Genomic DNA, 26,781 nt, shown 5'->3' with positions numbered 1-26,781 from the left:
TTAACTTGATGAACGATATTATTGTTTGTGTTTTTGACCTTTCGTTGTACGGCCGTTCGCCTTTCAAAACATTATACAATCCTGCAATTATCAACGCACAGGCGGTATCAGCTACACATAGTAATAACGTCATAGTTTCGAACTCAATTTTTTTTTTTTTAAATTACATTAATTATTACTATTAATTAGACGCACACGGCGTGTATAAATTCAATTAATACACATATATAATTATATTTTTTTTTGTGTTGAGAAATTTTATTCATCAAATTTTGGTTTCTACATGATAATAATTGTTACAAAAAACATACATCTTACTGTTAGAGCGTTATCGACACTAAATGTTGTTATGGACAAGAAAAAAAAAATCACACGGTACGATTGACCGGTTCGAAATGTTACACATTATTATTGCACAGTGTTGAAGTGTTGGGTAATCGATAATGGTAATAACAACTAAATCGTATTCTTCCGGTACACGGACCGCGTTAAAAACTATGGATGTAATTTAAGCATACGCGTTTAAGACGGACTAAACGTTGTACAACGCTTTATCGTATTACCTCTATTGATATTATATTATAATTAATACCGTAATTAATACGTGCATGTGCGAACGACGAAAACTTTATTTCAATGCGTTCTAATGCGATACATGTTTAATATGCGGTGCAGTCGACAGCAGCTGTTTGGCTTCGAAGTATTTTTTGGCTCCTTTGACGCCTACGCGGCCCACGTCGATCTCAGGCAGAGCGCACAACACTCGGCGAGCCCATTCCGCGTTTTTGCGCTGAGTAATCAGAAACTGCGGAAAAAATAATAATAATACACAAAATGTAGTAAAAGCACTAAATAGATTACTATTTTGTTAAAACAAATATTAATTGTATTGTAATAATGAAAAATATAATTATATGTATGTATATTAGTAGTTATGAACGAATTACAGTTAAACAGTAATTACTGTTTAGCAATGGCATGCATCTAAACATTTTCGACCCACGTTATATAATATTAATTCTAAATACCCGATGTAATAGGTTTTCCATATTTTTCAAATAGAATATCATAAGGATTGACAAGTAAACCTGCTAATAAATGGTTTAACGTCCATAAACGGTTATAAATTGTAGCAAATAGTTCAATATCCGCTCTCGTAAACGTTTTGAGCCGGTCAACGTTTTAGACTCATGTATGATAAGTAATTCCGTGAAAGAACATTTAACGTGTGATAACAATACATAAGTAATTTTATACTTTAATATTATCATGTTAATATATAAAAGAAAATTAATTTAAAACGAATCAATACACGAGAGACTTTATTCTTCGTTTCCATTAAAACTCTAATTTTTACAACATAAATTTTACGCAAATAACCAAGTTGAGTTCATCGACGGCAAACCGCTTATGGTGTATAATTGAATTGCGTACGAAGAATGTTAATAATATCGCGTATGATATTCAAAACGACTACGTACTCGACTACATGGCCATTACACAAAGCGATCAAGACGTTTAATTGTATTAAATACAACGCATTAACCCAAAAACCAATTTTCTTACCCTCTACCACTGTGGAATTTTGAGGAACCAAAAAATTTAAAACAATTTCACATCACCTGCGTATTTTGCCCAAACGGTACGTCCGTGAGCGACGGTTTATGGTGTTTCTTCCACAAAATATGTATTTGAACGAGTACTATAATAGTACAATGCCGTTCCATTGTTCGGTATGGCTGTTATTATTTTACGAGATAGTATTGAACTTAAAAAGTGTTTAGCGTACACTTTGAATGCTTGGTGAAACTTTGAATTTTCATACATTGGTTAACAGGTCAAGAAATTGTACTAAAATTTAATCAAACGGTTGTCTATAAACCTAAAACTATTCTCCGTGTACTGGTTCTCGTTTGTATAGATGTAAACTTCAAAACAGTTTTCGGAGTATGCAGTTCCTAGTAACGCGTGTGTTTAAATTATTATAATAACATTAGGTTATGTTTGTGTATAACAATGAGTTTCATTGTAAAGATCTTAAAAATGTTGTTTGATTTTTTGAATTTTTTTTTAAATAAATCTTGTAACAAATATCATCACGTTTTAAAGGGAATTCGAGTTTGTTTCAGCTGATTAAAGATTTTAGGTCATCTTTTAAACCTCACATGCTCATTGAAATTATTTTTAAGAATCTAGTAAAAATACGTTCTAAACTTAATATACCGTTTTAATAATATTTGAATTATATTTTATTAATTATATTTATTAATTTTAATAATATTTCGTTTTCGAATTTTTAACGTTAATGTTATTTAAGTTAATCAGTATGTTATGATAACAGCATGAACTGCACAATAATATATTGGTCATGGATTTTTATGTAAATACATAATTTTAAATATTTCAAATTTTTATACCCATACAGTTTTTATTTGTATTAAAATAATTGTATCGGAATTCAATAAAAGAAAATGAATGAAGTTATTTCAAATCGTGATACAGATACTGCAATTGATATCACACAAGCTACTCATATTACGCAAAATAATAACTTGATTAACTATTTAGCATATGTTTCCACAGATTTTTGTTTCTTGGTTAAAGTGATAAAAATAATAAAAACAACAAATCTAACAATAATTTTATTTCTTGCGATAGTGTAAAATGCAGAAAACAAATTGAATGAAGTTCACGAAAAATTCGGAGTTATAAAAAAAATAAATTTAACAACGTAGGTACTTGGTAATAATGTTGGTTTACAAAAAAAAATGAAAAGTATTAAAAATATTCTTATGAAAAAAAAAAAGAAAATACGTTAAATTATATAGAAATAAAAACATATGACATATGTATGTAATATAAAATATGACTTATTAACTTCGATTGCTCTTCAGCCGTTACAAGTCGATTTTGAGACCTAACCACCTGATATTTAAATTTCAAAATGTCCAAATGTTTGTTGTATCCAATTGTTTCGAAGAATACAATAATGAAAATGATTAGATGAATAATGGTTAATTACTAATATTGATTTTGTATGTATCTGACAATTAATTTTTTTATTCGAAACCGGTTGTACTTTACAAACATAACACTCCAGGCTAAGCATTTATTTATCTAATTATTAATTAGATATTAAAAATTAAAGAAGAATACCGATTTTGTTGTTGTTAAATATTTCATGGTTTTTAGTACTTATTTTGACAAAAAAACATAAATATTTACATATTTTGACTTTTTACTATTTAAAAATCCGCGGCCTAATAATATATTTTCAAAAACGAAACTTATATCGTCTTAGGGTTATTTTGTAATATTATATTGAAAACATTAATGTTTGTTTAGAAAGTTGCTGAAAAATAAGACGTTTAATGAAATATCATCACATAATAGTTTAAAGCACATATGGTATCAAAATGCACCTATTATGTTTAACGGATGCAATTGAAAGTTCCTTGAATAATAAGTGTATATACGTAAATGGCTTTTTTGTTATGCGATGGAATGGAGAATCAATTTTGAAGTTTTACAGTTAACGTTCAAACTGTATTTAAACGAAACACAAATGAATACTGACTTCGCGAAAACTCAGTTTCCCATCGCCATCTTCGTCTGCGTCTCGGATCAGCCGTATAATTGCCGAGTGGCTCCACGGTACACCGCGTACCATCATCATGCCTTTAAGGTCTTCAACGTCCAAATACCCGTCGTTATCCGTGTCGTATCTGCATAGTGAAAATCGTTAAAACTTTCAATAAACGTAACTATTTGAGTAGAAACAAGTATAGACTACATGGAATAAAATATATAATTCTATAAAAGTTCTAAATAGTAAGAGAGAATAAAAAATAGTACAAATTGTTACATTGGTGTAATGTTGTATTGAAAAACTAACTTTTTCATTAATGTGTTCTAGCGAAGCCAATCATCTGATTGAATGCATTTTTATATTCATTAAATATTCATAAATATTCATGAATATTTAAAATGTTTCTAAAAATCAATATTGGATAGTAAATTGAATGAAATAATTAAAACAATACATAAACACAGGAAATAAATAGAACAGTTATAAATCTTAGTATTATAATACTATACCATATCCAACATAAAATACAGTATACTCGTATTAAGTGTCGGTATGTATTGTTATCACATATACCTGACACGGCGGCTTATTATGGTTTAATATTATTTATTTTTTCACATGTTATGCGAATAATTCAAATACTTTAAAAATAAATATAACGATATTGTACATTAAAACGATCTTATAACAGTAAAATAATAATTTCCGGTTAAATAATAAAACATTGCGTTTGATATATCATTACATGGTATACCAATGTAAAAAAAAAAAGGTTACTATACGTTTTTTATTAATTGTGCCACGAAGATTTAGGACTGATAAAATAATGCACTAATATTTGTGTAATTACTTCACTTGAACTATAATATGGATCAGAGAATTTGCGTGTTGTTCTAGACTGTCATGATCGACAAAAAAAAAAAAAAATGGTTGACACTAATCAAAAATATATTTTATATATGTACATGCATGTTACATTCAAATTATTTTAAATATTTTAAATATAATTATGTAATAATAACTTTAATTTTACATAAAAATTAATTTAATATATGTTTTATCAATTTATGCAAATGTGATAAATTTATTACTATATATTGCCTTCATTAAGTGTCATTAATATAATTTTTGTATTCATGCGGGTTGAACGAAGATATAAAAGTGTATAAATAAATAATAAATATTTTATTTTTATCCTGAAAAAAAAAATTAAAGGGAGTCGTGATCGACCTGTTGTACACGAAAACGCGACAAAAACACACGTTAATGGTAATTAAAAATAAAATATGACGGAGACGATCATTTGAATGAAAAAATTATGTTACCTCGTAAATGTTTTCTCGTAACGTTTTATCAAATTCGGCGATAATTCGGGAAATTCGTTTAAGACGTTCTGGCGCTCTTTGCTTGTGAGACTTGAAAACATTTTTTAACCGTTCGAGCGAGAACGTAGTACTGTAACGCGTGGTACTGCAGCAGCAAAACAATGAATATGAATACGATGGTCGATTTACGCAATGTGCCAGATACGTGTGAATAGTGCGCGATCGATCGTAACGCGTTACGTGTTACATATAAAATTACCTGAATAACTGTTTTCGTTGGACCACGGTGTCGTTTAAATACTCATATTGACACAGAGCTGCAGGAAACGCACGGACGTAGCCGTGACCACGGAAAATCGTCATTACGAACAAACACCATTGAAAAACCTACGTAATGTTGTCGAATCATGTTGTTTTTCAAAAAATGTCCTCGGCCATGGTTAGCAGTGGCCACGGGAACTCGTTTTAAACGCCAACACCGATGACGATGACGATGATGATGATGATATGATACGGATACACGTTTTCGATTAAGGACGATGCATTTATCCGAGGCAAAACGACTGATAGCGAATCGTTTGTTTACCAAAATAACGAAATATTTGAAACGTTTGTTTTTGTAAAACATTCAACTTACTGGTCTGATAAGTAAAATCAACAACTTACTCGTGTGATGATATATCCTCACATCCAGAAGTCTATGATCGTCTTTGTGCACAAAAATCATTCAGTTGTACAAATTAAGCTTAGTAACTAAACCTAATTATTTCGTCATTAATTAAATTCCGAGAATTTCAGATTTGAAATTATCGCTTCACAAACTACACATTACGTTCACAAACCGAAACATTAGTCAAAAATATTAACGCATATTATTTAATTGACATTTTTTATTCATTAATATACTTAAAATATTGCAATAGCTCATGAGGTAAGAGTTTTTATTAGGTTCATGAAAAATAATTGATGACTGAAATTTGTATTTATAGTATTCAAAGTAATATTTGTTTTTTTGCTGGTGGGAGTATAGGTAAATATTGGATTTATGTATGGTAAGTTGTAGCTTTAGCACAAAGTTAAATTTTATAACAAATAAAGGAATAGAAGAACATAATAGTATGGTATTAAACATTTTTTTAATTCATTTAATGATGTTTATTTTAATACACAGTAAAATATTATCAATTGATATAAGATACAATACGACCAACAGGATAAAATATAATTATTGGTGTGTGGCTTGTATGTACAAGAAATTATAACCGATTCATACTATGAAAAATGGTTCATAATGGTAGACAAAAAGTTTAGGATTCTTCGATAAACAATAATAAATAATTAAATAGTTTTCTTTTTGCCATGTAAAAAAAATACTTTTTTGGGAAATTTGGGATGGGGCACCCCCTTTGCCACACTTTAGATTCGAGCCCGGATAGGTTTAGTAATAACACAATTTAACGGAGGGATATTCAGTAAAAAAACGCGCAAGAACCGGTTTCATGTGTTGTTATTAACAATAAAGTTTACTGCCGTCGATAAAAAACAAAATAATATCCACAATGAGATAAGCTGATATTATAACTATTATCTTTAACTAGTTACTCCGCACTACTGTACGATGCTTGAAACAATCCACTTGAATTATTTCACTTGAAAGTATTTAAACACAGATCGGAAAATCGTAATCCACCTGATTCGTCGGCCGATTCCAATGAAACTGACCGTTTAGGACAAAAATAATCAGACAATGTATAGAGCATTAAATGTACAACACTTACACATACACAGATTTACCTATTTTAACAATCGATAGTTTAACCTCATGTTTTCTTATTACAATCTGTTTAAATTTATTGTGGTAGGCCGAGTGTTTTGTATAGTTATCGATATCCATCTAAAACGTAGATCAGGGTCGTATTTAAGATTTTTCCGCTCAGGAGTAACAGTATTTTTTTTTATTCATTAAAAAAACCGTTTGCAATTAATTTTCCCCATTTCAGTACACTATTGCACAATATTTGTAATTAATATCAAATTCAAAATAATAACTGAGTTATAATTTCATAAATAAAGTTATAGACAATTGTCTTTTAAAAAGACTGATAGTAGTACCCTTAAATAATTAAGACCTTTTGGTCTGAATGTCTCATACCAAATTAACATTAAACCAATACCTATATCTCAATAAAATACCATTTAAAATAAAATACTCTTATGTAGGTATACATATTGTACGATACTATATAATATAAATAATTGCATAGTATAACATTTATTTTTCATGTAATTTTATTTGTTCATTAATAATTTCCATTGAGAATGCGAAAAAATCGATTTGGTTTTATTTTGAATCACCGTAAAAATATTGCCACATTAAATACTTCAGGAGGGCTATTGCCTCTACGAAAATTCCCTTAAATACGGCCCAGTCAGTGATTTAGTGGTAGGTGCATAGATACTGGTTTACTCTTCAACTCGTGAAACACGAGGGAGATACATCATAATGCTAAAAAAAAAAAAAAACACGTTATAATCATAATCGATACATTTCGAATACCAATCCATCTTTTCGCTTTGTTCAGACTTCAAAAGTTCAATGTTCATAGATATAGCGTAAACAATTTTGGACTGTAAAATGATTTATTTTTTCTTTCAATTGCTCAAATGATTTAACGTGCACGTACTTACGTTTCCGTCGAATACAAAGCACAAGGAAGAAAGAAGTGTGCATTCAATGCCATGTTGAAAAATCATTTTTTTTCTTCTTCTAATAAAGAATATAGAAAAATCATTTTCACAATTGGAATGTATTAGCTTTTGTGATTTCAGCGACTTGAGGATTTGAATTCGATATCGATAGGTATATATATTATGAAAACGAAAGAATACAAAGAAGGTCTGAAGAAAAATCGTCACATTTATTTTAGTAAAACAATAGTTGTTGTAACGATCGAATTATGATAAGTAAACACAATTTATACACTTACATAGTATAATAATTAATGAATTATAGTAATCTTAATAGTTGTTATAATATTAATAATTGTCCTTAGAACGAGACGAACAAATTTTGATCGATATATGTATGTATATTTTATTTGTATAATTCTAAATAGATTTGATAGAAGTATAATATATATATTAATATATATATATATATATATATATTATGTATATAACATAATATTACATAATATAATTATACGTATAGTACATAAACACACATGGATAGTATTGATAAATCATTATAGAACAATCGAATATTGATTCATAATCAAAATATTGATAGCTTTAAGTCTAAACAGAATTGGCATTTTTTACGTGCGATCATGATTACCCTTACATCTAATTATAATATATGAGTATATAAGTAGCGACAATGTGAATAAAACAATTTTTTGCTAATGACGTAAATAATTTAAATTAATAAACATTGCTAATAAAAACTTTAAGAAAATAAAAACAAAACAAATCTAGTTTAAGTACCCACGCGAACATTTTTGTTTGAAACCCACATGTATTTCAATGTAATAAAAACGATTATCCAAATACTAATTTTGTTTACTGGAATAATTAGTTTTCGAGTAAAAATGATTTGAAATTTGCAGAAGTAATATCGTATAATAACGTTAAAGAAAATAAAGAGAGAAAAATATGTTCTTTTTTTCATTAAATGTAAGAATTAAAAACAAAAATTGGATATAATATTGTTAATAGAATTGTTGATGTTGAAGAAAATTAATAAAAAACTAAATAAAATTATTTTTAATTTCACTGATAATTCGTAAGTAGAAAACTAATTATTTCTGCGACATCGTTGGTAAGACAATGATTAGCTACGTGGGTTTGGAAACAAAGAAAAAAACATCGAACAATCCGCATGTACGCCAAACTATTAATCTATGCCATACAAATTATAAGTACTATGATATAAATTATTTTAATTATATTAATTATACTTTGACAGTAAAATGGTAATTATTCTTACTTAAATACTAATATAATATAGAACACGTAAATGGAAAGTCGGAAGGGTAATACATTTTATATTACAATATTATATAAAATTTTGATACAAAATTGAAAAAAAAAACATTTACTTATTTAGTACTCGGCCATTACTGTATAAACTACAGTAATGATGTCTTATCGAATGCTATTGATAAGTAGTTGAACAAAATAGTTACAATAAACATTATAGTTAAAGATTTTTATCGCTGAGGCACAAAATGATTAAAATATTTATAGAAAAAAATAAATGTCATAAAAACATAGTTAACTCTAGAAATAATTGGCTTTTATAAATCAAATGTATAATAATATATGGATGCAAATTTATTATTAATTAATAGTACTTCAAAAGAAACTTAAAATAAAATACAGTATATATTTTATTAATGATAAAAAAGTGTTTATTGTACCATCAACAATGATTTTGATATTTATAATTAAAATGCTATTATACTTCATAATTACTACGGGTAACTCAATATCATTATTGATATCGATAATTAAATATGTACATCAAATATAACATCTATATCAATAATAATAAAAAATGTAAACAAATGTTTAAAATATCATACCTTATCCCTCAATGGTCTGACAATTTCGCTAGTGCGAATCGAAGAAAAGTTTAATTAAACAATTTTTTTTTCAAACTTAAATACAAACAACAACAATTCCCTAGCCAATAATATTAAAAATTTAAACACATTTTTACACATTTAACAACTGTCTGCCAGCAAAGAACCAGCAATGTTGGAACTTTGGTATATATAACTATGAATATATTTCAATAAAATATTTTTATCATACAATTTTACATGATTTTTAGTGGAATTATATTAGCCTACTAACGTCTTCTAAACGACATTATGTGGAGGAGGATATTTCTATAATTTGGTCAGTATTTATAATAAGCGGCCGTAAAATTTAGGATAATTGCATCATAAATCGTCATGATCCAAAGAAGAATTTTGTCTTTTATTAATTTTTTTCATTAAATATGAAAACAAAAATCAACAATTTTTATTAGGTATAATAATATTATCATGTACAAATAATGATTGAATTCCCATTCATTCTCGGTAGAATAAAAATACAGCGAACAAAACGTAATTAGTACCCAATCTGTTTTACATTTAGCTATAAGTAATGTATTATGTCGTTCTGATACCGTTAAGGTTGTTGGAAATCGTGTTCAGCCGGACATGTGAAAATAACAAGGGTTCGCAATTTAGTTCCAAATTAACGAATGTGTCAGTTACATTCGTTTTCTAAGTTGAAATTTGAAAATTATAATACAACAAGTAAATATTCATTAAAACAGAGGTTAATATGATGATCAAACAAACGCAAAACATATAAGGTGCAGGACGTTAAAAGGAAACGATCTGGTACAAATGTTACAAATTTCATAAACGTCCTGGGAAAACAATGTTAGCAGAAGCGAAACGTTCTCGTTATAATAATATTATACGTTTAAGAAGTTATTGACAAAATACATTTACAATACACATTTATAATCATCATAATAATATAGAGGTTTGGAGGGGGTAGGGTAAGGGCAATAATATAATAAGTACTATCTATTTAATGTGTACAAAGTAAATGAAAACCATTTGAATATAATATACCATGGTGGTTGATAATAATTATTATTTTTTTGTTTTGGTTATTGTTTTTAAACGCAGCTTTCTTGTTGGCTAGACATGAGCGGCGTCCGTACCGTTACGATTTCTCGGTGATGGTACGGTGGTAACCGCGACGATATCGTTGTGGTTTTCGTCATGTATTGTTCCGGCCTATACCCATTGTTGCTATAGCCTGGGCCAACTGATGCTGCGGCCTATAATCAGAAATAGTACACATCACGTTATTAAGTAAGGTTGAGCAATCGTTTTTTTTTTTTTTTTTTCACGTAAAATATTTTCCTATGTTTTCATTAAATTTTATCAATTGTTTACGATGGGCAAAACAAAATAACAATTACTTATTTTATTATTTATTTATTTTGGGAATAACGAAGGTATTAAAAAAATATCATGAAAAAAATATAATTTTAAATAAAAATATAATAAAATCTTAAATTTTACTTCATAAATTAAATATCTATGAAATAGATGTATATAAATACAAACTGTCATAAAATATATTTGAATATAAATCAATACATATTTTATCATGAAAAAAATAACATGATTCGATACCCCCAATGATGGTTAAAAATAAAAATGAAATATTCATGTTTATAATAATCAACATGATTTCATAATTATGTTAATTGAACCAAAATTACCATTCCGGAAGAAACATGTATTAACATATTACATTGTATAAATGTACAATATTTTTTGGCATTGTATAATTTTTAAGCTATTAGTTAAGTAATTGGTTTTATTAATTAAATTAATCAGTGTTTAGTATCGTGTCAGTTATTACTCATAGCGAAAAAACTGTAAGCCAACACAATATCGCACTAAAAAAAAAATTTCTATTCAACAATATTTAATCGATTTAACTGTAAACACGAACCTTGATAATTAATTTGAACAACATGACTCCCACTAAAATGTCATTATTTATTAATTTCATTCAAAACAGAAATTTATAAAACATAATTATAAGTAGAGGCAGGATTTTTATGATTTTATATATTTTTTCTAGTCTATGCAGTGAGATTTCTTTATGATTCATGGAACACAGAATTAACAGAAAAAAATTATTTTGCATAAAAAAGTATATTTTATGAGTTAAAGAATATTCAGAACGTTAGAAAATATTTGAGAATAATTTATAAAATTTTTTATTATTGAAGGTTTTATTTTTGTAAATAGTTTTTTCGATGAAAATAATTTATATTATCTATTATTTGTCTGCACATCCATACATGTATTATGTACATCGGCATTTATATAATATTGATCAACAAATACAATATTCACAATATGAGTTATTTTTATATCCTTTTAGGTTATTATAAAAATTAACCACTAGATATCAGGGGTCAGGTGTAATTCACGTACGGTTAAAATTTGCATTAAAACCGCAAAAAAAGTTATTTTAAATCAAATCAATAATACAATTTAGTAATTGATAAATTTAAAAATTAATTAAAATAATTTTTTTTTGTATGGCATATTGAATGAATATTTGTATTGTAAAAGACATAAAGTATCATAGATTTGATATTTTTAAAAAATATTTAGAGAATATATTGCCGTTTTTAATCGACATAAAAACATCGTATTTTAAGGATTTTAAGAGAATATTAATCCGACGTCTAATAATAAGTAAGTAAAAATTAAAGCAAGTATAAATATTTTTAGCAGCAAATTACTCGATTATATTATAAGGTACCCCTATCGGTAATTTGCGTGAGTATAGATTTTTTTTTTTTTTTTTTTTTAATTAGGTTTTATAGATGGGAAAATAAAAAGGGTTAGTATTTGCGCAGAACAAATATTGACGTACGACAGCAATTGATACCATATAGAAGTTTTGAGGCATCAATAAAGGCTTTTACCTATTATTATTATTTTTTTTGATAATAAATGATTGATTATTTTGAGTTCTTCTATAATCTTAACATGTATTTATTTTGAAAATTAATTTTATCCCCCTCTTGGGTTATGGCGCATCTTAATTGTACTCAATTTCAAAGTACAAAACATAAAAATAAAAGCATGACATGTACATAACATGTAAACATGGAATTTATAATTTACAATGTTTGAGCTGAGTATTTTTTTTTTAAATAATAAATATATTTCCATGGTATACCTAAAATGGATAGTTTTTACTAGGCTCGTGAACTGCTACAATCAATTTATATAAACATTTTGGTATAAAATTAGTGAATGACTTACGTGTCGAAGTGAATTGACCGATGGACGCGAACTAATACCATCCACCGGAAGCGTTGGATAACCGGCTCGTTCATCGTCTGATGATTCGGCAGCTTCTAAGTTTTCATCGTTGTCATCATCATTTAATCCCATTGGCAGTTGCTGCACAACGCGATATCCGATATTACCTCTGCTTCCGCCTGGAATAGAAACAGCGAATAAAAAATAAAAAATAAATATATAAATTAAATTTAAAACTTTCGTTCAGAGCCAACAATCGTCTCACGTGCATAGCGGTACAACGTTTACGTCGCTCCCCGAAACAAATCGCCTCTATTCGAGAATGTAACTGTATTGATTCGTCACTATTATGCAGTATTTGTTCGATTTATTCATACTACTTAGGCCAATCGGAGTATTCCGAAACCAATTCATGTTATACCGTTGGTATTGATTTTCATCGATTTAGAATGCACAGATATATCGCCACCCTATCATTGGTAGCACCCGCGTGGATGCAACCACTAGACGCCGTTGTGATCGTAAGCGTTCAGAGTGATAGGAGAAGATTTTCAACAACGGAAAAACGTTGACAGTTCTCGTTCCTATACCTGATTACAAACCGATTTTCATCAAGTTGAATGCAAACCGTTACATTGGCGTCTAGTAACTTCCGTGCAAATAGGCTCATATTTAGCCGAAGTTTTGGTGCCAAACCGCATGAAAACTTTATTGCTAAATTAAGGTACAATATCAATATTTTTTGTGTAAATAGCACTACCCTCCTCCTCCCCGTCTGTTGGTACACCACCGAGGTAGATATTTAGACGTTGGGGTATTTTAAAAGTTTTTCGCTCAACTAAATTTTTTAGGGATTTCGATGCTACTGTTCGGGGGCCGTTATTTCGGTGGACTGCTGAATTGTCGCGCTACGTGGACCGGCAGGGATGTGTCCGTTCGACATTTTAATTAAATTCATTAACAAACGTTGTTGGTCGGTTCGACAACGAGGTTACCAACGACCACCGAAAACAGATAAAACGTTGACTGTTCTTCGCGCCGGGAGGGTAACCGACGCGTTCTCATGGCGCACTCACCTTTGACTTTCGTGGGCGGAATGAGGTCGGGATTCTTGTCAGGGTCCAGTGCCGCGGCCGCGTAATCGTCTCCGTCGGCTTTCTGCTTGCAAACGGCAATGACAGCCGCCCCTCCGCCCGCTCCACCGCCCATGATGCTGCCGGTGCCCATGCCGCCGTGTACGTCCACCCGCCGCTGGTCTGTGTGCCGCCGCGAGCGCACGCGGAGCGCGCACATCACGACACCTGCGACTACGGCTGACACGGCGGTGACGGCCAACAGGCCGGCCACCACGGGCGTCACGTGCAGACGGTTGTTCGCGCCGTTACCGACCACCGAAGAACCTGCAGCAGAGCGAAACATAAGCACGTAAATTAACGTTTCAAATAATAATTAATATATGAATAATAATTCGATAACGGTTTAGCAATTGGGCACGAATCGCCGAGATACGATAGAATCCGATTGATCATAAGTTATGATTCATAACCGAACGAACGATCGGATTCTGCGCGGTACTTTGTCAATATTTTTCACGCAAGCGTCCGTTAAAAGAGTCCGTTTCAATCGCACTGGCTTGTGCCCCTGCGATGTATAAATTCTAAATCGAATCTGCCATTATTTAAAATAAGATCAAGTTAAATAACCAAAGTTTATCAAGCCTCGAAAGTGACTGTTCAAGTTCTGCCGTACGAATAAAATCGTATAATATGAAAACATTAATTTGGTTACGTACGCTACCAATCTTACCGCGCTGTCCGGCAACCGCTATCTGTAGTGGCAGTAGACGACACGGCGTCAGAGAATATTACCGTGATTATGTTATATGAAAGAGTATATACTATGCTTCATTTTACTAAAGCAATATCGCTGTTCGGTTTTTTGTCGTCCGTCAATACCATATAATCGTATAAATTATGGTTTCTATATATATTTTATACCATAATAATATAAATAACAAAGCGCCAATATAAGGGAGGATTATGGAGATTGAAGTTCCCCCCTTTTCATTTCTAGACCCATGCCTGTTAATAATAATTATGATATTTATTAATATATGGTATATGCTGAAATCATATTGTTTTTCCAAGTAGGAGAAAAGTGATCCATCTTCCCCCAGTTGGTACTAGTGTCCAAACCATCTCCAATCCATTGAATCTTCACAATGCCCCAATAATATTGATATATGCTTGTATCATTTTATCACGTCCAACATTCCTACAGTTTTTCAACAAATCTAATTTATAGCGATCGTGAATATCATAATTTATTTCCGTTCTTTTAAACCTACGAAACGCAGCAGTGTTCGTAAACGCTTAAACGCAATCGATATATTCTTATTGAACCATACGTATTATTATTGTATCCACGATTATGCACGCTGCCGCTGCAACTCCATATACGTATTGCAAACGAATCCAAACGATTGGTAAATAAATATCGACGATCAAAAATAGGTTAACTGCAAAAGTTTTCGAATTTCGAAAAACCCAAATGTTTGCCGCAGAGAAAATTAAGCGTTGATATTCGTACCACGATATTGCGCCAATAATCTAAACGTTTTTTTATCAAACGACAAATTTATGTGGATTGCAAATTTAATACGTATAAATCCGTAAATTTGAATAAAATGAAGTATTCTATGTCAAGAAATTCTACCCTCTAAATAAATTACATTGTGCAGATACCTATTTCGGTTAATAGAATATAATATTTTATACCTTACCGACCTATTTATGTGCATATTTAAACGCGTGTATATTTATATATATTTAAGTACATATAAAGTATGGCATGCTACGTTTTTATTTTGAAATATTTTTATTTATGATTTTTATTTTTTAATGTGGTTTTTATGCTACCAATAAGTACACCTTATAAAGATATTTGAAAAAGCGATTATTTTTTAATAATTAACTACTGAGTAGTATTCATGTTTAATTAGATGGGATGGATGAAATTTTTTAAAATTAATTTTTAATCATAATATGAACATCCAGTTCCATTCATTAATACAAATTACGTTTAAGTACTTCAAGCAGCTTAATATAGATATATAATTTTTGTGAATCCATACTCGAGATCTCATATCCAAAATAAATTTGATAATTAGCTCAATTTTATTTCATACACAAAATCAGCGTATTTATATATATATATATATAATACATTTATATGTACTACATTACATTATTTGTTGAATATAATTGTACTTATACTATTTTAGTTTTTTTGGGATTACAATATGATATTTGGATTTTTAATGTGGGATAATAATTAATTATTAATACAATAAACTCATCGGTTTAAAATTCAATTTATTGAATGCTCGTTCTATGTCTTTTATCAATATTATAACAGAGTATTCTAAAAAGCACATACTTAGAATAATTTTATTTCCACAAATATTGTTAAATTAAATTCCATATTTTTTATTTATATTTATATTTTTAAACAAATGGAAGAATTAATTTTAAATTTAGAAGCTTTAATAATTTATAACGAAAAAATATTTATTTTAATTTAAATACAGAAGTCTTCTGAAATAAATGTAATCAAGTTGGGTTTTATAAGTTTGTGCAGTAAGGAGTATAAAAATAATGAAATTCTTTAATATAATTTATTTAACTAATTAGAATGATATAATTAATATTTTACAATTAATATTAAACAATATTTTATATTTTATCTATAATAATATAATACTCGTATATTTAGTTGTTGTTGTGATTTAAATTACCATAAGTATGTACACGGAATATTTTTATTTTAAATCTGTATTTTATAATAATCTATTTTTTTTTTATTTAGTAAAAGTATGTCTTAAAGTCTTTTAAAATAAAAAAAATATAGTAGACAATTTAAGTCATATGTATACTGGTTATAATTCATAGTGGTTATTTTTAAATAAACTATGTTCTACTTAAAAAAATAACAAAAGCTTAGTTTTTTTTCACACTGTTTTATACTTTTCCTAAAAATATTTACTGTAATTTCTATAGAACAACTTTTTTATTTAAATTCTAAATACCCGAAGAGATTATTTTTGTGAAAGCATTGATGCACATAAATCATATACCAAGTAAATGGCTTATTGATAATACATTTTTGAATTTGGACAAAATGTTTTTTAAACTAATAACGGTTAATATTATCGTATTCTTTTCTTGATAAACTCAAAACTCTGTGTTATATTAGTAACATTCAAGTGACTGATTATTTATCATCAATAATAAACCCAGTTGACATTCTCGAAAACCGTTCTGTGAAGCTTCTTCGAAAAATGATATAAGGAATTGTGTAATGGAAACTTTATCTAGTATGCTTATCTGTTTATATAAAAAAAAGATATTTTATTATTATTAAAATTTAAATTGTATATATTATACTTCAGTATACTTGACATGACTCATCTTATCAAAAAAATAGAATTGTTAATATAGAAAAAGGAAACTTCATTAACTTATGCATTAAAGATAAGTTTATATTTTTATATACATGGAAATGCGTGAACGTATATATAATATATGCATAATACGCTTATTGAAGGAGCGTGTAAAGAAGAAAAAAAAATGAAAAAAAAGTTGCCCCGGAGGACACGGAAAGGTATATAATTTTAAGTGATTTCGTTGTATAAAAAGTAAGTCATTTACAGGATTTTGCGGAATAGTTTTCAACTTGTACGTATAAAATATGAAAGTATTTTAAAATAGTCTGAAATAAAGGTGAAAAAAAATAGCAATTCTTAACCACGCAAACCACAATCGATTCGTCTTGTGCGCGCGCTGCAGGGGTATTACTAAAAAAGCCTATACAAATTGCGAAAATAATATAACACTACATCAAAGTAAACAATACGGGATACGTTTAAATGGTGATAATATGTCAAATGTGTACCTACGTACAGCGTTGTGCCGGGGATATTGTTTGGAAACATGTACAACCGACTAGATAATGTATTGTATAATTTGCACACGAGAATCGAAAGACAGATGGCGGCTGACTACAGCTATTTTGGTGAAATTGACTCCGTGCTCGACATGTATCGATAATCGGAACGAGTTACAGTCAACAGTGTGACTGTTGTGTGGACGGTTGGAATCTCGTGGGTCCGGCATGGGATTAATTTGTTTGATAGTGAAGAGCGAGGGGAGGCAGAAGGGTTGATTCTACCCACTTGCGGTCGGTTGTAGTGGTCACGGCTATGTGACAGTGACGTTGTGGAGTTACAAAGTGTGTATACCGTCATAATTCACGGTGAATTAATTTTGTGAATGAATGATTAAGGACCGCGACGTGGTGGAGCATCTAGAAAGTTCGAAAACTTTCAAATAAAATCGCATAGGTAACGGTAGGTACAACAGGATAGGTGTTGAACCGATAAAAGAAACGTTGATTGGTCTAAACTTGTACCACTTGTACCACCGTGTGAACTCCGGTAACAGTTTTCGACTACTTTTTTCTACTGTTTTAATTATTAACAATATGTTTTTTCTAAAGCATCCAAACACCACGGTCATCTTGTATAACCATATACGATTGCAAACACAAGTATATAGAATGGTTTCTTTTCAAAAATATAAAAAAAAAAATAATACGATTTTAAATATTATTTAAAAAAAAAAAAAAATGTTTGAAGGTTAAATACGAAGTGTGAAACGTCACGGCATGTAGCGCATTTCATCGAGTGTTCATGCCACGTTCATCTCGTAGTACACACGCAAGTTAAAATTAAATTAATGGTAAAATCAAAACGGTATCGTCCTGACTATGGTGTAATAAAAATATTTAAACAAGACTTGCTACGATTTTCACTAAGACTTTCACTACGGCAACTATGCCGTTGTTAGGGGATCGGTTAATTTCACTCGTTTGTACCACATTGACCGGAAGAGTGCGGCTCTAGCGATCGGACGTGAAATATCCACGTGATAAGAAAACGGTAAAAGTAACAACATGGTGCTCAATGATAATAGCTGGTGCGCTCAATGTTTCGATTAATTAATATATATAAACCGTGCGGATACTACGCGCGAAATGAAACGATAGTAATATTATTGTAATACGCCACTTAAACAAGAATTTATCTTATCGTATAAAAACAACGTTGTGCATTGTACTATTTTATTTAAAATGCACCAATTACCGAGAAACACTAAATGTACACGAGCAATCGGATTTAAACGAACATAAGTTATTCGATTATACTAAACAATGAAGATGACTCCGGGAAAATTAAAAATAGACATTGGTGATGGTATAAATGAAATAATTGAACTAATACGAACACGCGCACTTGATATGCAGAAACCACCACAATCGTACACGCGTTGAAAGAAGAAGCGACGTGGGCGGTTAAGACATGTAATTGAACATGTCTAAACCTTCACGTAGTAGAACAAAGTGCACACGAGGAGGTCGTCAATTAGCCAAAAGCTCAGGATCGGCACCGAATTCAGACCGTTACGGTACAGTCGCTCTGATTATAATTTGTCACTGCCGTTTCATCGTCGTTCGTGTGGACTTAGTCAAAAGTGTCGATAAATATCGGCCACACCGTAACAAGTGTTCTTTAAAGTCTGTTCACCGAACTTGAACCAACCACTCGGCGCGACACATTATTGTTTAAGATAATGTTACATCGGCTGCTGATGCGTATACGTACCGGAAGTGGTCTGCTTGTCGGCCGAGTTCAGAGTGTAGGCGGTCAGCCACGTGCGGTCGCTGGTGCCGCGCGAGTTGTACGCGTACACGGCCAACCGGAGACCGGCGGTCCGCGGCAGCCGCTGGATCGTGAAGTCCGGCCGGTCGGCCGTCATGTTGGCCAGTAGCTGGGGCGCCGGTCCGTCCGCGGCCACCGCGGGACCGCCGTCCACCGAGTTGTCCGGGCCGTCGGCGTCCGGGCCCACGTGGCCAGCCGAGTCGTACGCCTCGAGCGCGAACCGCTGCGTGACGCCGCCGTCGAACCCTTGTGCGCACCACACGCGTACAGAGGACAACGTCCGGTCACCAGAAGTGCAGTTGAATGGCGGGTCCGGTCTCACTGCAACCAGACATTATTATTATTATAATTGTTGTTGTTTGTGCACAAGCTACGCGTTTTTAAAACGTAACGGTCGATCGATAAAAATCGAACGTGCAGTTATACACGGGCACGTACAATCATGTATGTTCTACAAACTCGGTTCGTGCGTACAAAAATTTAATTTATAATTCATCGTACGTTAACCTTAGGGCTGGAGGAAAAATTATTCGCCAAAGATTAGGAAAAACTTATACTCCACGAATGTAATCCATTTATTATTCGCTTCGTCGCGTCGCGTCGCGTTGGTTATGCAGGAATGATGCGATCGCAGTGAAATCGACCGTTTTGTTTTAATGATTTGATTCGGTCAAACGGTTTTCTCGTATTGCGTTTTATGAACGAGAATTGCGACAAAAATAAAAAAAAAACATAACAAAAACAACATAAAACGTTCATAATGTTTTTCGTCGAATTGTACACATTATATTTGAAGTGTAACAGAATGTTTAAAGTTTTCGACTACGAGCTGTACAATAAATTATTTTTATTCGTATAATACACTGTACGCAAAGGTTATAAATATTTTAAAATGAAACATTAAGCGCCGCTGTACAAACTAAACGTTTTAAATGTACGGTTCGGATTTGCGAAAACTGAATAGTCCTAGAACGCGGAACCGGAGTACGACGAGTGCATTCGTATATCGTACATTTGAATGGGGATGAGGATGGGGGGGGGGAGTAATAATAACCGGCAATAGTAGTGTTACATTCGAATGGTTCGGTGGAACAACCTAAGAGCTCCGTTTTTCCTCATTTTACAGACGAGATTTATTTTGAATGTTGGAAATTTTTGTTAACGAGGATACATACGAGTTAATATATACGATTAAATCTTAAAAATTAATTATAAGTTGTATTATTTACAGTAGCTGTCTGAATTACGCCTGAAACCGGTGACGAATTGTATTTCTACGCTCGGAACACAAACAACCAGAAAACCTAACCATTCGCGTTGCATCGGGTAACAAAACAACGATCGGAAATTGGTCGACGCGGAAACGACGGCCGTTTCGTTCTCCATCGGAGTGCGAGAAAACGTGGAGCTGCCCCCGGTCATCCCACCGAGCCCTTCGGTTCGTAACACTACCCTTTCTCGTCGATGCGAACACGACGGAAAACCGCTGCCGAACGCTGCACTACTTACCGGCGGCGATAACGTGGAACACGCACGGTTCCATCTGCTGGCCGGCGGTGTTGGACGCGCGACAGGTGACGGTGCCGTAATCGTTGTCTGCGACGCCGCCCATCCCGACGGCCGTGGGGCTGTAGTTGAGCACCGAGGACAGGGTGCCGAGCCCGGCGGACGACGAGCCACCCGCGCGGCCACCCTCTCCGCTGCCGCCATTGCCCGTGTGCTGCACCACCTCGTTGTTGCCGTTCTCGGACGCCGGGCCGCCCGTCCTGTTGAACGTCCACTTGAACACTTCCGGCGCCGGGTACGCGTCCACCTCGCACACGATTTCCGTGTTCTCGTTCCGGGCCACGCCGTACGTCAGCTTTTGATTTTGTTTGCACACCGGTTTGTCTGCAACCAACCGCAGCGTTAGCCAAACAACGTAAGTGATTTTATTCATTTTTGTTTTTTTTTTTTAATTTTTTCCTTTTTTTTTTTTTTTTTTAACACCGCGTAACACCGTAAATGGGTACCCGTTTCAACAACCGGCTCGTACAGCTGAAAGTTTTGTGCGTCGCACCCATGTCGTAACACCCCGGCTCTTGTCCGCGGGCATGGTTATTTTTATCGCGTAAAATAAAAAATAACCCGTTAGTTGAACCCTAACTGTCGTCCGAAAACGATTTCAATCGCTTTGCCACGGTCGTACCTTTCGGATTAGTCAACGTAATATTACACCGAACGGTGTTCGACGAGATCGGGTCACCACTCTAAATTCACGTATCTGCATTACACACTGATACTGATATCTCGCTCGGTTTATAAAAAAATGTTTGTAATTGTAATTATTTGTTTGTATTACGGTACAACGAATCGGAACGGGGGTAGTGTGCGCGTGACGATCGTTTTTTTCTCTAAATTATTCAACTGTTAGAAATTCTATTCAATTACTTTGTGATCGTTGTATAATTTTACTATTGCCATTACGATCGTTAAGATGAACCGTACAGGAAATAAAAGACACCGAGTTGATATTTTATTTATTTAAACGTGTTATTGTAACTTATACGGTTAGCAATTAAATTAATTGATGATTATAGAACTCTATTGGAATTAAATTTAACCCGATAAAAAAAAAAAAAAAAACCAGCTATTATTAAAATATAGCTTTTTTTTAATGGACATTTTTAGTGCGAATTATACTTCTCATATATTTGCTTAAGTGTTCAACCCCGTTGACGTTTAGTTTTATTAATTTAAATACTGAGAAAAATCATTTCGATTCCGTTGAACGTTAACTCAGTAAATCAAATAAAAATTAAATACTTTTGTCATAAGTATAGAAGTATTAATATTTACACTCTGTTGATCTGAAATACGGTAATACGATTGATAATGGTATTTTATTGGTATTTTATTGACATTAAACCCAAAGGATGAAAAATAAAATCCCTATCGTACTGAAGTAACAGATGTACTGGATTTAAAAATATTTTAATTATTCAAAAAAGCAAAATCCATAAAATATTTTAAATACAAATACAAAATGATAATATTATTTTGATTTTTAAAAATACTATTATATTATATTACTTCTATATATTAAAGATATTAATTATAGAAATATTTATTATAATATTCGTTTTAATTTAATTAGAGGCCACCAAAATTTGAAAAAAAAAAATGATGTACAATGTGCAAAATAAAAAATATGACGTTACACGAATAATTAACTATTAACATAAATAATTGTTTGAACATGACACACTATGCAATTCTATTTACTTAATTTTCAACAAAAAAGTCATCACTACAACCGAATGAATAATATTTAATTTATTATTTCACCGAGGCCGACATTAAATGTGTTAATTTTCTAATTTAGGGAAGTGACTTTAATTTTAACGTTCCATTAATTTGTTTGTTTGTAGGGTTTTTTTTCTTCCCGTAACATGTATACTTAAAACCAATGGTCTACAGTTAACACACACAGTGTATTACATATATGATGAGAATTCGTAGAAAATTTTATTAAAACTCTTTTTCTCTATTTTTACAGGGCGTTTATCAGATTAGATAAATGACAATTTGTCTAACACGGGGCAATGGGTTGGCAATTTCGCTACGTCCTTGTAATCAACTGAAACGTGCGGTCGAATGTGAGCGCCGTATGTGAGTGCCGTACGGCACTTTAGCACGTATTATAATGTATTATAAACAGATTTTATTTTGTTTAATTGTTGTGTTTATCTAACTACCTTTAGTGTTGATTGTGTTGAAATGTGTTGATTGTAAATACATTTTATAACAGCAGTTTATCATTATAAATCCACTGATTAATTATTGAAATCGATCAAGTGATTGCAATGATTACAAATTTAATGGCTTCTTCTCCGTTAGCCGTATTTTGGTAAGTAATGTATATCATATCTTGTATATAATATTTATACTTAATATTTTAATATTTTATAACTGGATTAGCTGGAAACGTTATGTGTCAACAAAGTTTGCCTAAATTACGAGTATTACAACCGTCATTTTAGTCGTTCAGTTTAATATACTCATATCAGCATATGGAATGCCGAATAAAGATGAATATTTGATTTACTTATTTATTTTAATATTTATTGATTTCATTATTAATATTATTTTTACATAATACATTTTTTTTTATCTGTTATCGATTGAAAAAAAAGAAGAAAAGTATTAAATATAAAACGAAATTGTTTTTTTTTTTTTTTTTTTTTTTTTTTTTTTTAGAACAATTCAATAATGCATTTTCTAACGTGTAACATGTTTTGTTGCACGAGTGTGTATGGGTTTTATATTGCTAGTCTCTGTTATTTTCTCGCGTAAACAAATATTATATCATAAATAATTGCCCTTACACATGACCATTAGTCGGACGACGTTACTCTCGCCATCTCCCTCCACGTTGCTAGCCAAACACGAATAGTTGCCCGCCTGTTGTCTCTTGACGTTCTGAAGTGCTAGGTCATTTTGATTTATAATCACGCCGCTTTTTGTACTTCCCAAGACCACTTGACCCTGTGTTCGGTGAACAGAAAACAAACATGGGTATTCATTACTAAGACGCACTCATTACCATGTATATGAGTACAGTGTTTAAAACATATATATTTTTTTTCCCATAAAAATGAAGGAATTTGGCGATAGGAACTCATATACATACATACACTCACATATATATATATATATATATATATATATATTAATTAGAAGTATACACATATAATATGTATAAAAAAAAAATACGTGACTTGAGTACTCAAATGTCATATTTTTTTTCTTTTAACCGTGTATACATATTCATTTTGCGACACGGGAGTTATTTCCGTTCATATTTTAACTATAATAAATTACTAAGACCTTACTAGTACGGTTAAAGTTATTCATTTCATGCACACTGTATGAATGATGGATCTTAAATTAATATTATAAAATAATGAAGCATATACGGTTAGGCATAAGACTATAAAGGTGGGGTTTAAGTAAAGATAATATTATATATTCAATACACCTATAACATTTTTATAAAAAAAAAAAAAAAAAAATGTTTAGCAATACTATATATTACAATGGTACCTAACTATACAGCTAGTTCAGTTAAATTAAATATTAAAGTTGAATAATTGTTCTATAATAGAAATATATTGCATACATTAATATATGCCTGTATATTGAATAGTATATGAATTGTATGAAGTTAGATTATTAGTTTATAACTAAGCTTAAATCTTATAAATAATTATTTTAACTTAACTTTTAAGTTTTTAGTCAATAGTATGCATATTTAGCGAAAAAAAATATATTATAAAATTTAATATTTTAAGTTATTAATGAGAATGGATCTGTTATTATTGTTATTGGAGAACGTTATAGGTTATTGAATATTAATTATTTTGACTGTCAATTATTATTTTACGTAGGATAGCAATTGTCTTTGAATGACAGTAGTAAATATAAAATATCTTGTAAAAGTACAATTGGACGTACACGTGATGACCTAAACATAAAGTTATGAAAAGTAATTACTAAGATTCTTGTGGAAATAAGATGCATAGAATCTACAAGTTGATTATTTTTTCCAGGAAAATCTAATATTGATGTTAGATGAAATATTTTCAATCAAGAACTTTGTAACTACCAGTATTACTGGGTATGATATTAAATTAATTTTTTTTCGCTATACATAAACATAGATGGATCTGATTAAAATATACCAGTGTATTTCAAAATATTTTAGTACATTTCAGTAAGACCATTTGTAGGCATAACATTGACAGATTGCAGTTAACGGCTAAAATATAAAAGATTGGCACGTGGTTATTTTTTTTTTTTTTTTGCTAATTATTCGATATCTTGCGCGTGCGAGCGAAACGTCTTTAATTCACGAGGACTTTTTATGCATGTAAAAACCATAAAGACTCTCAGTCATAATAACTTTAACTTGTTGATTCTGGAGATAAGGGGTTTCCATCACTAACTGCAATATACACAACTATACATTTTAGATATGATCGCACGGTGAAGGTGTGTTTAGAGAAGGGCAATGGCGCGTCATCTTAAGATATTCTCTGAGAACTGCCATTACGAGTATGCCTGTGAGTAGCTTCTAAAGGCGTTTCAACTATCTTCATTAATATTGTTTCTTGAAAGAAAGCAGTCTGTTTTATGCTCCTCTCTGTACAATCACTCAATTTCGTTGAAACACAGAAGTGGGTATGTAAGTAATTTTTTTTTTTTCTAGAAAAATAATCAAATTATTTGGTGTCTCGAGGTTTTTACAAACACAATTCGCGTCTTCCTTTTTTTATGGATGTTAGTGTTATGGTTCACATGAAATTATTATTCTTTAACGCTGTAATTATTTCGTTAAGTTTTTGTTTTTTCGTCCAATACCAATTTGTTACACGTAAAAGCAAAATCAATTTTTATAGTTACGTATACAGACAATTATTACGCTTTTGATGGATTTCCTCTATAGTTTTAATGAATCGCGTCGATGGTAATTAATATAACATTAGCGGGCAGTTACTTTTAAGAAAATAATAAAAAAATATTTCGTACGACAATTATGAATTAATAAATCGTATTAAAATAATAATTTTACTATATAAATCCTATTTTGACATTTTATAATTATATATTATATTGCATAATTTGTGTTTTTTATTATATTGTTAATTTCCTCCTGATCTGTGTTGACGACATATTAGAGATATCGATATTTCGTAGCGCATGGCACGATAGTTATAACAGGAAATCAGTGACTGGTGGCAACGAGGGTGATGGAAGTACCGGTAAAGATGATGTTAATTGAGGTGCAACTCGTTTGGATGACGATAGAGTTGTGATCAGATGTTGTGTTGCATATATTCTGAGTAGAAAAGATTTTGGTGTTTTTTTTATAGTGTTGAAAGTTTTGAGGTTTTTGATTTTATTATTGTTTAAAACGTATTGTTATTTCTACCGGAAAGTTTTATTTGATGAGTAGGATCTGTTGAAGACATTTTTCTCCAATCTACCCTTTTATCGTTCAACGATTATTAAAAATACTCTCGATGGAGAGCAATAACCGTAAAACCACTTGTAGGTACGAAAAATAGCCAACACTTTACAATACAATGGCTTTCAGAGGGTCAAATGTAATTCGTATTTTAAATTCTATAATACAACAAACGTGTTTTTTACCGCTAAGAGTTAAACAGAACTTAC

General features: G+C 31.1%; 2 protein-coding genes across 2 annotated transcripts in view; both read right to left on the bottom strand.

Annotated features, from left to right (window-relative positions):
• Positions 1-256: 256 nt before the first annotated feature.
• LOC112688643 (EF-hand domain-containing protein D2 homolog) lies at positions 257-5,272 on the bottom strand. The gene is made up of 3 exons (XM_025561940.1): positions 4,915-5,272; positions 3,578-3,725; positions 257-805 (listed from the first exon to the last, which is right to left on the bottom strand). Exons 1-3 carry the CDS (start codon positions 5,013-5,015, stop codon positions 644-646), a joined length of 411 nt encoding a protein of 136 aa, XP_025417725.1. The 5' UTR covers positions 5,016-5,272; the 3' UTR covers positions 257-643.
• Positions 5,273-9,330: 4,058 nt separating this feature from the next.
• The window catches only part of LOC112688641 (nephrin-like), a 576,118-nt gene continuing 558,667 nt past the window's right edge, over positions 9,331-26,781 (bottom strand). The window contains exons 9-14 of the mRNA XM_025561937.1: positions 23,931-24,090; positions 21,073-21,453; positions 19,507-19,884; positions 13,862-14,185; positions 12,786-12,964; positions 9,331-10,765 (exon numbers count right to left, since the gene is read on the bottom strand). Of these exons, the coding sequence (XP_025417722.1) occupies positions 10,601-10,765; positions 12,786-12,964; positions 13,862-14,185; positions 19,507-19,884; positions 21,073-21,453; positions 23,931-24,090 (1,587 nt within the window). The 3' untranslated portion in view covers positions 9,331-10,600. The remainder of the gene's footprint in view (positions 10,766-12,785; positions 12,965-13,861; positions 14,186-19,506; positions 19,885-21,072; positions 21,454-23,930; positions 24,091-26,781) is intronic.

Source organism: Sipha flava, unplaced genomic scaffold, assembly GCF_003268045.1.
Source record: "Sipha flava isolate LNK unplaced genomic scaffold, YSA_version1 3_pilon_pilon, whole genome shotgun sequence".
Lineage (NCBI taxonomy): Eukaryota > Metazoa > Arthropoda > Insecta > Hemiptera > Aphididae > Sipha > Sipha flava.
Note: the sequence above shows the minus strand (reverse complement) of the source record. Positions and strands in the feature narration are given on the sequence as shown.

Bases quoted from the DNA above. Each gene is read 5' to 3' on its own strand.
- LOC112688643 (XM_025561940.1), bottom strand. From the start codon at position 5,015: ATGTTTTCAAGTCTCACAAGCAAAGAGCGCCAGAACGTCTTAAACGAA. The intron at 3,726-4,914 runs GTAACATAATTT...TTCACTATGCAG, and splicing joins TACGAGAAAACATTTACGAG to ATACGACACGGATAACGACG. The intron at 806-3,577 runs GTCAGTATTCAT...TTTTTTCCGCAG, and splicing joins GGAAACTGAGTTTTCGCGAA to TTTCTGATTACTCAGCGCAA.